Genomic DNA, 13,490 nt, shown 5'->3' on the forward strand with positions numbered 1-13,490 from the left:
AACTCTTAAACGAGCATATTGGTCTCAACTAGTGCTTCCGGGGGTAATTTGGGAATTCTTTATTCCCGGGAGTATCTATGGGCCGTTTCGGTAATTGTAAGGCCCCGGGGGCTGTTATGATTGAGTTGATGAGGTCGAGGCTTTAGGTAACTCGAACTATGTTAGAACATCTCGTAGGATAAACGAGTTCTTTCGATGTCGTTAGTAATGATTGTATGTAAACCGACAGGCGTTTGAGTTGTGAGGATACTTAGGGGTTCTCTAGCCCTTGGTGAATTCGTGCCTTGTGTCAGGTGATTTCATGATGCCCCTTTTTACTCTTTTCAAGTTTTGGGCTAGCATACACACTTAAGCGATTTTGCTTGATGAACAGTTAAATTATTTTGCATAGGCTTATTTGTATAGAATATGCATTGGGATGATATTTATGTATGTTTGTACGTATGATTATACATGTATTATTGTATGGCCAATAATTGGCGATGTTAATTAGTCGTTATCGACTAAGGATGTTTGCGTATGTTTACTTTGTGTTTGCATACGGATGGATGGTGATCTTGGCCGGGCCAAACTATACTACTCAGGTTCTTAAATCTTGTGACAGGCCCTGGAAAGCCCGTAAGGGGGGGAGGCTCGTGTGGCATGATCACAATCGAATGGGATGATACGTGTTTGGGTTGTACGTGTGCTCGACCCTGATGTTATTACTTGGATATTATGTGTTTGGGTTGTACGTGTGCTCGAACCTGATGTTATTACTTGGATGATATCTATAGGGATATAATTATATAGATGTACATATATATAAGTATGACTACTTATTGTTGACGATGGCCTAACAGTTCGTATCCCGTTTTATTTTAAAACTTGGAATGATTAATATGAATGTCAATTATTAAAACTTGAACTCACTCAGCTCAAGCTGACTTTGTGTGTATGTTAGTGTTAGTTTCAGGTTAGGAGGAGGATGCTTACCGCTTGGACGTGCTCAAGGCTACTGGGACGGTTGAAGGCATATCTAGTCGGAAAGTTTTGTTAACGAACATTGTCCTTTTCAATTAATACTTAAGACATTGAAATTTGGTTTTGGTATAATTCCCAGGTTTTGGGAACTTGTTTTAATAATTATGATTTTTCCGCTGATTTATACTCTGAAATGGTTTTTGAAATGAAATTAATTGTTTTTAGTTTAAGAATTTTTTAAGTTTCATGTATGATCACTAACTGTAGGATTCCCAGGATTCGGGGTCTTACAAACAAGTGGTGCCTAACCATGAATGAAGAAATGGAGTCTCTTTATAAGATTGATTCTTAGGTTTTGGTTGAAAAACCAAAAGATGTCAAACTGGTATCTTGCATGTGGATTTACAAAGTAAAAGATGTTGTGAAAGAAGGTGAAAAATCAAGGTTTAAGGCAAGATTAGTGGCCAGGGGGTTTACACAAAGAGCTGGAATTGACTACAATGAGGTGTTTTCTCATGTAGTCAAGTATTCTTCAATAACGGTAATTTTGTCATTAATTGCTTCTCCAGATTTGGAATTACAATAGTTAGATGTTAAAACAATTTCTTCATGGAAATTTAAAAGAACAAATTTATATGAAACAACCATTGGGGTATGTAGTTAATGGTCATGAAGAGAAATTATGCTTATTGAAGAAATCATTTTATGGTTTGAAACAGTCCCAAGGCAATGGTATTATAGGTTTGATGAGTATATGGTAAATAATGGTTTTACCAGGAGTGCTTATGATAGCTGTGCCTATAACAAATAGTATAGCAAAGGAAGATTTGTTTATTTGTCGTTGTATGTTGATGACATGCTATCAGCTTGTAAAGATAAAGAAGAGACTGATGCAACTAAGAGAATGCTTATATCAGAATTTTACATGAAAGAGTTAGGTGAAGCTAACAAGATATGGAAATTCAAAGAAATACAAGCCTTAAAGAGCTTAAATTAACTCAAAGCTCTTATGTGCATAAAATTTTGACAAGTTATGGAATGTCAAATTGCAATGCAGTAAAAACTCCTTTGGCTGCACATTTCAGTTGTCTACTTTAGATTCTCCAAAAACAGATGAACATGAGAGATTTATGAAGAATGTGCCATATGGGAATGCAGTAGGAAGCTGATGTATTTAATGGTCTGTACTAGACCTGACATTGGCTATGCTGTTAGTATAGTGTGTATATATTTAGCAAATCCTGGTAAAAACAACTGGAATGAAGTTAAATGGATCTTTAGATACCTGTTAGGTAAGAAGTTGGGTTAGTGGATGGGGATAGATGTTGTACAAGGGGAAATTTAGTCATTGGTTATGCTGATGCAGATTTTGCTAAAGATAGAGACAGAGGAAGATCAATTTCTGGTTATGCTTTTAAGGTGCTTGGTAATATATTAAGTTGAAAAGCTCAATTGAAAAGGCTTTTTTCTTTAAGTACTATAGAAGCAGAGTATATAGCACTGACAGAAGGGGTAAAAGAGTCATTGTGGTTAAATGGTTTTGTATTAGATTTGGGGAAAGCTTCGGTAGATGTCATAGTCTTTTGTGACAATCAAGAAGCTGTTCAGTTATCAAAGAACAGTATGTTTCATGAAAGATCAAAGCACGTTGGTGTTAAACTACATTTTGAGAAGTTGTTAAGTCAAGAGAAGTTAAAGTGGATCAGGTAAAAACTGAAGATAATCCTGCTGATATGCTCACAAAGGTTCTTCTTGGTCCAAAGTTCTTGTTTTGTGTTTATATGTTAGGAGTTGGTTAAGGTCAATTTGAATCTAAGGTGGAGATCGTCATATTAAAGGTCAACACAAGTTGGAGGGGTTCTTGAGGCATATTTCAGAATAGTTTCTAGTTATAATAAAGCTGCAAATGCAAGAGTCAAGTTTCTGAAACTCCAGGGGCTAAATGTGTTCATCTGCAAAGTTTGGTTGTTACAAGTCTGTTTATGGATTAATTTGGAATCAGGGTTGTATTAGGGCTCGCATCCAATTGTATTGATTACTGATTTTCATTTCAATTAATTCTATAAACACTTTCATTTTTAATCGGTAATAATAATCTTTTGTGTAATAGTTCAATTTTGTGTTCTTATTTGTTAATTCATAACAAACGTCAACTCGTTCACCAAGGAGATGGAAGAAAGTTTTATAATACCACTTAACCTATAACCGTCTTGTTAAAACCTCTTGGGCCCGGTTTACCGACTTGTAGCCCGATATATAAATTAATCCAACGTTCACCACCTTAATTTCTTATTCGGATTAGAAAGGTCTTCAACTCCAAGTAACTCGCGCATCTTCGTGAACTTGATTCTCACGAGTTCTTTAGTGAGTATATCGGCACATTGCTCTTTTCCGCTAATGCGCTCAACATCAACCTTGCCATCATTGTAGCAATCTTGGATAAAATGAAACCAACACTTTATATGATCGTTCAATTTTGTGAAAAACCATATTTTTCACAAGGGCTATTGTGGACATGTTATCGACTTTCAACACAAATTTCTGCAACGCTTCTCCAGTAAACTCACTCAACAACTCTAAGAGCCATACGAATCCCGAAACCGCCATGTACTCAGCTTCACACGATGAGAGTGCAGTTGCCGCTTGCATTAGTGAGCACCATGTAATTGGAGATTGCCCATAAATAATCATGTGCCTAATGGTGCTTCTACCATCATCCTCATCTATATTGTAACTACTTTCACTATCCCAGGCAAGTCGTTTGGACCCATTCTTCCCGTACTTGATCCCGTAACTCTCCGTTTTCTCAATATCTCAATAGGCATCGTACTTCCATAACATGAGATTCTTGTGGGCTTTGCATGTATCCACTAACAATACCCACGGAGTACACCATATCTGTTCGTGTGTGTAATAAGTACGTAAGCAACCTACCACATTTCGGTACTCAGTTGTATCGAGTTCAGTTTCACTCTCGGCCTTCGAAAATTTCACACCGTATTCTATCGGGACATGAGACGGATTACAATTTTTCATACCAATCTCCTTCAAAATTCTTTCGGCGTATCCTTCTTGTGTAATTAATATCTCATCCTCTCGTTGGAATACCTCAATTATGGGATAGTAGGTTAACTTCCCGAGATCTGACATCTCAAACTTGGTCGCCATACCCTTCTTAAAATTGTAAATTATACTCGAGCTTGTACAATTCACAAACAAATTATCCACATGCACGATTACGATCAAAAAATGTTTCTCACCCGTCTTTTGATAAACCGATTGTTCCTTGAAACATTTTTGTAACTTCATGTCTCGTAGGATGTTATCGAGCTTTGTGTTTCAAGCTCGGGGAGCTTGCCATAACCCGTACAAGGCCTTTGACAACTTGTTAACTTTTTCTTCCTCACCCTTATTCTCGTATCCTTCGGGTTGTGAAATGAACACAACTTCTTTCAAATCACCATGAAGGTAAGCCGTTTTAACATCAACATGGTGGATTTCCCACCCGTTAGATGCAACAAGTGCAAGTAGTAGTCGAACGGTCTCGATTCGGGATGCCAGAGCGAAAACATCAACAAAATCAATTATGGATTGTTGCATGTAACCCTTTGCAACCACCTGAGCCTTGTACTTGTTTATCGTTCCATCCATATTTCATTTGATTTTGAACACCACTTCAACCCGATATATTTTGCACCCTCTGAAGGTTTGAAAAACATCCATGTTTCATTCTTGTTTATTGAATTGATCTCGGTATTCATAGCACGAACCCATTATTGGTTTGATTTATCCTCAAAATCTCTAATCGTTTCGCCACTTGCTGTGAGAAGTAATTGCTCATAATCGGAATTAACCTGTAGCACATAATCTTCTTGCAATCTTCTTGGTAGATTCGAGACTCGGGTTGAACGTCTTAGACCCTTTTGGGCCTCGTTTTCACCCGAGTGGACCTGTGACCCATTACTTGTCAACTGAAATTGAGAGTGGGCTAAGGCCCGATATGACTCGGTTCGACTGATCCATTGGACTCAGGTTGAACCGATGATGCAGGTTCGGAGCTTGGGCTTCCCGGGTTGCTTTCAAACGTTTCTTCAATAATAGGTTTGATTTGACCAATTCCTTTGTCAACCACACCCTCTAAACCATACAAAGCATACCCGACTCATAGTCATTCGTCTCATTTTTTTTACCCAATTCCACCCTTTATTACTGTCAAACACAATGACCCGACTAACAACTATTTTTCAGGTGTTCGGATCAAAGATACAGCATGCTTTTAAGCCAGTCTTTGACCCAAGATGCACAAGCTGTCTCGACCTGTTGTCAATCTTCTTTAGATGTATACTATCAACTTTAGCCTAGGCCATGCACCCAAATACTCGAGCGTGTTCTATAATCAGTTTCTTTTTCTTGAGCCAGTCTTATGGTGTTGATTAACCAAAGCCCAAGTTGGGACCCGATTGATCAAGATTTGTTGAGTTTCATACGGCTTTTCCCCACATATAATTCGATACCTGCATCGCCTCAACACTATCCCATTAAAGTTCGGTTTCGCTTTTGTGTGGCATGTACGCGGCGGTTAAATGCCAAATAATTCCACTTTCGTTGCAAAGCTGATTAAAATCATGTGAAGTGAATTCTCCTCCCTATCGTTTCGGAGTGTATTCATTGGTAAGCCCACCTTCATCTCGATTAGGGCTTTAAACCTCTTAAAACATTCTAATGCTTCACCCTTTTCTTTCAATAAAATGCCCACATATATCACGAGTAATCATCTATAATAACAAAGACATACCTATTACCGGAGATAGTGGATGGAGTTATGGGATCGCACAAATCTCCATGAACCAACTTTAAAGGTTGGATTTCTCTAAATAAGGTCATGGCTGGAAACAAATGCCTAGTTTGTCTACCCACCAAACATGATTCTCACAACTGATTTTCGTGTTCAATGAGACCAGTTAAGGATTCCAGCATGGATAGCTCAAGCTGACAAAGTTCAGTAAAGAGTATAGTGTAGATGTTCCTTGTAAAAGGCGAGATAAAACTTGTTGCATAAGTTAAAGTTTATTTGTACAGTTTTCTGAGATAGAAAAAGAGGTTAGAACCCATGTAGTAACGTAAAGGTTGGTAGCACTTGATCAACGTTCTTAACGGTTTACTTTACTTATTTGTGTTCTAAGTTTATACCTATTAACGACAATATTGACATCTCATATCTCTTAGGTATTGAGATGGCAGATCAGGGCACTGTTAGTCGAGGTAGGGGTGACGGCCGAGGCCGTCGTAATGTCTTGACAAAAGCAGAAAAGTTAGTGAATGGCCATGCTTATGACGTCGCAAGTGATACAGTTAATGAAGATGAAATCAGTAACTCAACCTCATCTTAAGGAAGAGGAACAATTTACATTTGAGCCAGCGGTGAAGGAAACCATTGTGAAAGAGATTGCAACTATGATGTAGACTACCTTGGTTTTCATGTTATCTGAAGTGTTGAAAGCATCACGGCATTAAGAGCAAGCGCATTAGGAAACACAGAAAGCAGAAGCTAAGACAGTAGCAAGGGAGGCAAAACTAGCAGCTAGAGTCAACATCAGGAACTCGAGGGTAACTGGTAATGCTGATGACAAGGATGATGATGTTCAGACTGTGATAGCACCAGGTCAAGGTTCTACAGGACCTTCAAGGCTGTGACCCGCCTAAGTTTGATGGTGGTAAGGATGCGGTGGCTGCTATCAAGTGGATCACTGCTATAGAGGCTGGAATTAAGATGAGTTAGTGTAGAGAGGATCAAGCCATAATGTGTTCTGTACATTCTTTTGAAGATCAAGATTTGTTCAGGTGCGAAGCCGAGAACGATAATACCGATACTGAAGCACCAGAAAAGTTGAGGTGGAATTATCTGAAGCAGCTAGTTCTAGAAGTATTTTGTCTGCCTAGTGAAGTGGAGAGGGTTGAGATGGAACTCTTAGGATTAAGAATGGGCAACATGACTCATCATGAAATGTTACATCATTTTGGTACCTAACTTGGTGAGCACCGAGGCAGCTCATATGAAATGTTACATCAGAGGCTTACCGCAGAAGGTTCGAGCTTATGTAAATGAAAATGACCCAAAGATGTTCAAGTCAGTTACTACTTTGAGTGGAATTTTTTGGGATGGTATTGACAATAGGGATCCAGATTCTGAAGAACCTAAGGAGCAGCAAGTGAAAACAACTAAGAGGGCGAAAACAGAGGCCTTAGAACATGTTGAGGAAAGAGTTAAGGACAACAACTTGTGGAAAAACACGTCCTGGTAAATGTTGTTTGGGGTCGAACATGTGCTTTAAATGCGTAGAGACTGGGCATTACTCCCGTGAGTGCCCAGGTATTGTTAACTGTTACCGATGTGGTGAGAATGGACACGTGACAAAGGAATGCAGTAAGCTAAAACATGGATAAAGGGGGTAAGGAGGAGAGTTAGGGTTGCTTATGTTATGTTTTAACTTTTGGGTTGTATGTGTTTAACTTTATGTGCACTTGACTTTATTCGTGTTCGACCTAGTTATGGTTGCATGTATGACAGTTTTCTTTTATTATAATGCGAATGTTATGCTTTTACCTAATCTAGGAATAAGGGCGAGTGTGACCAAATCTCCACAATCGATAAGGTTAGTCAGGGAAACCCGAGAGTTTTAGTTATGAGATTCTTTTGGTAAGAATCGTTGTGTTAGTATTAAAGTTCGTGGTAGTAGGTGAAGAAAAGTTTCTAAGTCAAGGTTTAGAGGATGCAATGAAAGGTGTGGACTCACCTTGAGGCAGGAGCTGATAGTCCAGGAGCAGGCTTCGATGGCCAGGAGGATCATCCTCATAACCAAAACATGAAAGTTGCAGACAACGAAGGTATGATGCTCAGAAGTTGTATGGAGTCGATGCAAAAGTTAGACGCAAGGAAGAAAGGATTCTCGAATTTCCTAACATTCAAAGGTATTCCCTAAGGAATTTCCTAAAGAATCAGCTTGACTGAGGGCATGAGTAAGCTGTATTGAGGGTTGCCATGAACATTCGGATTAAGCTTCCTTTTATATAACTATATATCATGATCATCGTTCAAGCAAACGTAAGTCATAAAATTGAAGGTATTGATGAAATAAGACGTCTTGAATGACCAGTTAAAGCAAGAGTCAGAAATCACTATGATACTGGGTGTATCACAACGAGAGAGGATTATTAGGTTCAAGGAAGAAATGTTTTTAAAGAAAGGGTTGATTTGTAACATCAGGTTTCAAGGACGAGCACCTTATGTGAGTAGGATAGACTTGTAACATTCGGTATTTCAGAGGAAATAATAATCAAAGGTTTATTATTATTTACTTATGGACTTAGCTAGTAATTTTAGTAATAGACTTTAAAAGTGTTGGCTTGAGGGTATAAATAGGGTCCATAAACCCTTAAACTCTCGCTTCTCCATATTTCACCATCCAAACACACCTAAGCTCCAACAAATCCAAGTTTCGTTTTTGGAGAAAATTTAAGATCAGACTTTAGTAAAGTATGGATCGAACAAAGAATAAGAAGAAACGTAAAAGCCGTATCATAAACGGCGTCTCCATGATTCGGATCTCACTCATTAAAGGTATGTTTCGTTAAAAAGGAAACTTTTAGTGTTTGGTTTGATATGAAAGTTGGTAGGATGATAGATCAGGTCAGATTAATGGTAAAGTAACAAAATCGATAATAAACGGGTCTTGTTAAAAAAGTCAAGTTTGGTTCGTAAAAACGATGGGTCATTGAAGACGGTTTTTCATTAAATTTTGAATGCCACAAGATCATGATGGAACGCTTGTTAAAGTCTCAAACTTTATAATAAACGAGTTGTTTGGACAAGTTCATGTTAAATGAGTAAGGTTTGGATCATAAAAATAATTGGAATGCTCGTTTGCAAATGAGAATGGTCTTTGCAAATTAGAATGGTATTTGCAAATGGGAATGGCACAGTTAAGTTAATGACGACTAATTAAGTATATATAATTAAGTTGTTGAATCATTAATTGACGACTAATTGTTTAGCAGTTAGTCGTATTCATCTAAGGAAGTTACTCTTAATTCTGTACACAACAAGATTCAAGTGAGTTTCTAGATACCCTTTTTATGTATTTAAAATACATTTTAGGGCTGGCATGCATACTGTAATATAGACAGCAATGAATGTGAACGTTTATATATTTATGTCTTAATATATATTCCAGTTGTAAAGTTATGCGTTATGTTATGTAATTAAAAATATATTGTCCCTTGAGACGAATAGCACGTCCATTATGGACAAGTGATAGCATGTCTCGATGGAGACGAGTGAGAGCATGTCCTGATGGGGACGAGTGATCGGTACTTTGTGGGGAGTAGTAAGTATACATAGACAAATATATTGTATACGTTAGTTATTTGTGTAAATGTCCAGTTTATAGATTTAATATAGATGAACATCTGTGTCTATACATATATATATAGAGAGAGAGAGAGAGAAAGAGAGAGTTTTAGAATCAAATACAAATCATTCTTAACATTAAAACATTGAGAACCAATTTGCTATTATTATTAGGTTTGTTTTTATAAGTGTTTGCTGTTATTTTTTGTTCATATTTTTTGATTTTTCAATTATAAGACGTTATAAGTATTTGTTGATTTATATTTTTGTTATTATTAGGTTTTTTTTATGCTGTTATAAGTGTTTGTTGTTATTATTTTGTTGCTAATTTTGATTATTTTGTTGTTATTATTTGGGTTTTTCTTTGTTATTATAAAACATTGCTTAGGTTGATTGGTATTGTAGTTGATATTGTTTCCTACGTTTTCATGTTACGATCATTTTGTACATAAATGTTCCCCTGTATATATATATGTGTGTGTGTGTGTGTGTGTGTATATGTGTGTGTGTATATATATACATATATATATATAGAAAATGGTTCAAATAAGAATAAAGAGTTTCCTAAGAATTGTAAGAACCAATAGATTTTTGACATATGGCATTAAAATCTATGATAAAAGAATAATTCTAGGAAACTATGTCGGTTATAATGGTGAAAGAATAATTCTAGGAAACTATGTCGGTTCTTGGTAATTTTAAATCTCAACCATTGGTTAGTATGATCAAATGGCTATGATTTATTCCTAGTTTTACTATCTCTTTTTATTTTAACCCATATATATATATATATATATATATATATATATATATATATATATATATATATGGTAAGGATCCTAAGAGAACCATTAGGAAATTGAGAACTTTGAGAACCATTTTGGACCACTAAAAAAACCTCTAAAAAATATTTAAAAAAATTATAAAACAAAAAAAAACAAAAATTTTAAAAAAGTAAAAAAACCAAAATTCTTATATTTCATTCCGGTTTCATTAAAAAAAACTTATATTTTTTTTCTTTTTAATTCGTATTATACCTATACACATATGTATACTTTCATTTAATCTTTAGTTGCGTAATGTACACATATATACATTATCATTTACTTTAAATTATACATATGTGTATAGGAAAAAACATGTGTGTACATATTATACATATATGTATAATAAAAAAACCGATTTTTTTTAATTCGTATTAAACCTATACACATATGTATACTTTTATTTAATCTCTAGTTACGTAATGTACACATATGTACATTATCATTTACCTTAAATTATACATATGTGTATAGGAAAAAAAACATGTGTGTACATATATGTACATATTATACATATATGTATATGTATAATTTAGCTAAACCGAGAACTTTTTTTTACGTTTTTTTTTAGAAACCGGGATGATAAATAAGAACTTTAGTTTTTTTACTTTTTTTATTTTTGTGTTTTTTTTATAATTTTTTTATTTTTGGGTTTTTTTGTGGTCCAAAATGGTTTTCATAGTACTCAATTCCCAAAAAATTCTCACATGATCCTGATCCTATATAGAATAACACGTATATAGCCATTTTCCTCTTAACTTTTGTAGGAATCATGCTTTGTTAAAGTGCCTAAGTGGTATATGAAATGGCTTAAAATCAACGACTAAAGATTAATACTTTTTCATTAAACCTAATCAACTATCAAAGGTTTTAACGACATGGTTTGTCTTTACGATATTAACTTGTAGAGATACTCGCCAAAAACTAATCTCACCCTTTTCGACCAGAATTTTCTTCCTCCTCAATACAATGAAAATACAGATGGAAACAATTAGTATTGCAATGACAGTCGGAATAATGACGAAGATTGCTGTCCGAGTTGCACTTGTTTTTTTATTGCCTGCGAAATATACCAATGAAAGAGAATAAAGAATTTTATTTGAAAATAAAAAATAAATAAACCAATAGATTATGAAAATAAAAAAAAACTTAAAAAAAAATTATGATAAACAAAGCTGGATATTGTTGCGTTCTTGTGCAATTTAAACGGTAAACCATGGGCATTTATGAATGAACATTTTGGGAATTTTAAAAATATATATGGACACTTTAAGAACTCAATTGAGAGTTAAATAGACGTTTTGTACGTTGACCCTATTACTACTATTATTTCATTTCTATCACACATTTTCTTTTCAAAAAAAGTTTTTATTGAACAATAAAATTCATCCCTGGCAATTATATATTTTTAGTTTCTTCAAGTTGCCATTTTTTTAACTGTTAGAACGAATTACTTCAATGATCTATATGGGAAAATTACCAATATATCATTTATAATATATAATAAAATTACCAATATAAAATTTATAATCTAAAATAAAAATATTAAGAAAACAAATACTTAGTATTAATTTGAGACCAATCTCCTAGATTCCAAAAAGACTCTTCTATCCACTTAATGTCCAACTCTAGATTTAAACGTTTAGCAGTAGCAGGAGCAGCAGTATATAAAGTTATAAACAAATAAAAAATTAACACACTATTTTGAAAAAGTGTTGTAAAGTATTTTAACTATATTTGTATAAAACTGATTGTTATATAAAATGATTAATCAAAACTCTCTACCTATAATTTTTTTTTACGGCCAACAAACATAAAATGCCCAGGAACTTCGTACGGGGTGACCCAATGACAAAAGGCCACCGCCAGCTGGCCCAACCCAGCCATACGTAGCCCTTAATCGCCTCCAAGTTATCTCTAGTTCCGGGGAAAACCCACCTGCCCGAAAGCCCACCCCCAAAGTGTTATAAGTGAGAATTAAACTTGGGTCTCCATTAGGAAACCCAAACTCCCTACCACTACACCACATTGAAAAGGACTTTTCCTATAAAATAAACGGTTGAATGTAAAGTGACCATTTAGGTACCTTGCGGAGATGACTGATCGAAGGTCGATGATGGTGGCGGGAGAGGTCTTGTGTTGATGTTGAATTCATAAATCTCGTACCTGATATTACAACGTGCCATAAGAACTAGTGCACCAATTCTCCCGTCACAACAAGATGACAATTGATTTATTGCATAGGCCAAACATTCTTTGCACTGTGCCTCCGATAAAATTGGAACACACTGAGCAAGGCCATATAGTGTGGAAGTATCAGGCCCGCTTGTGTTATCCATAGCAAACTTCAGAAGTGAACTCCCAGCAGCTGCTTCGTCTCTCAACTTGTTCATAAATGGATAGAGAAACCCATTGAATTGATTTTTATCGGGGAAGGTATCTTTGTTAAACAAAAATAACAAATCTCTTTTCATGTCATTAGTTCCTAGTATCTCGGCATTAGAGTACTTTAATAAACAAAATTCATAATATATAACGCCTTCCGTTTGGTTAGGACAAGCGAATACTCTTAACCGAAAAACGGCCTCCTTAAAACAACTTCGACACATGTGATCCTCCACGTCGGCACGACAAAGGCAGATCACATTGGCTATATCAGCTCCTTGACCCTCGGAAGAGTTGAAATAGCCGTAGCCTGAGTCGGAGCCCGGCAGCTTTTCCAAAGCGGTATCAAGATTTGTGCTGTAATTTGTATCGTAAATACTATCGTTGTGGCATACAGGGAAAGGGTATTCAGGTTGGGCTTTGATGAGAAAAGTAATAAAGTAGATGAAAATAAGACATGAAAACAGAAGTGAATTTCCGGTGAGCATAATTCTCATCTTCTTCTCACGCTCTTGTGGGGAAGAAAGATATCCTGACGAGGGAAAATAGAATTTTAGAGGCCACAAATACATATATATATATATATAGGGTGGGTTCTAAAGGTGAATTTTCTCTTGATCCTCTCCCTATATATATATATATATATATATATATATATGGTTATGTTAGAATAAAAACTCATTTGAGTTATGAAAACTCCAGAAACTTATTCTCAACCACATGTTTTTAATTAAAGATTAAATTTTGTTGTTCACAATTAAAGTTAATAAAAAGTGTTAAAGTTAATTTACACTTTCTCTTTCATGAAAACATAAATAAAAATTAGTAAAAAATGTAAAAAAAATAACAAAACATGTTTTTTTATTTTTTTCGATATTTTTTATTAAATGTAAAAACATATATTACATGTA

At 35.3% G+C, this 13,490-nt stretch overlaps 1 protein-coding gene across 1 annotated transcript in view; it reads right to left on the bottom strand.

The window, feature by feature from the left end:
* LOC143589965 (cysteine-rich receptor-like protein kinase 8) overlaps positions 1-13,076 on the bottom strand; it is a 46,559-nt gene extending 33,483 nt beyond the window's left edge. The window contains exons 1-2 of the mRNA XM_077070577.1: positions 12,281-13,076; positions 11,129-11,254 (exon numbers count right to left, since the gene is read on the bottom strand). Of these exons, the coding sequence (XP_076926692.1) occupies positions 11,129-11,254; positions 12,281-13,076 (922 nt within the window). The remainder of the gene's footprint in view (positions 1-11,128; positions 11,255-12,280) is intronic.
* Positions 13,077-13,490: the final 414 nt, after the last annotated feature.

This window comes from Bidens hawaiensis, unplaced genomic scaffold (genome assembly GCF_021521415.1).
Source record: "Bidens hawaiensis isolate Kalapana, Puna unplaced genomic scaffold, B.hawaiensis_p1.1 tig00038071_1, whole genome shotgun sequence".
In the NCBI taxonomy this organism is placed as follows: domain Eukaryota; kingdom Viridiplantae; phylum Streptophyta; class Magnoliopsida; order Asterales; family Asteraceae; genus Bidens; species Bidens hawaiensis.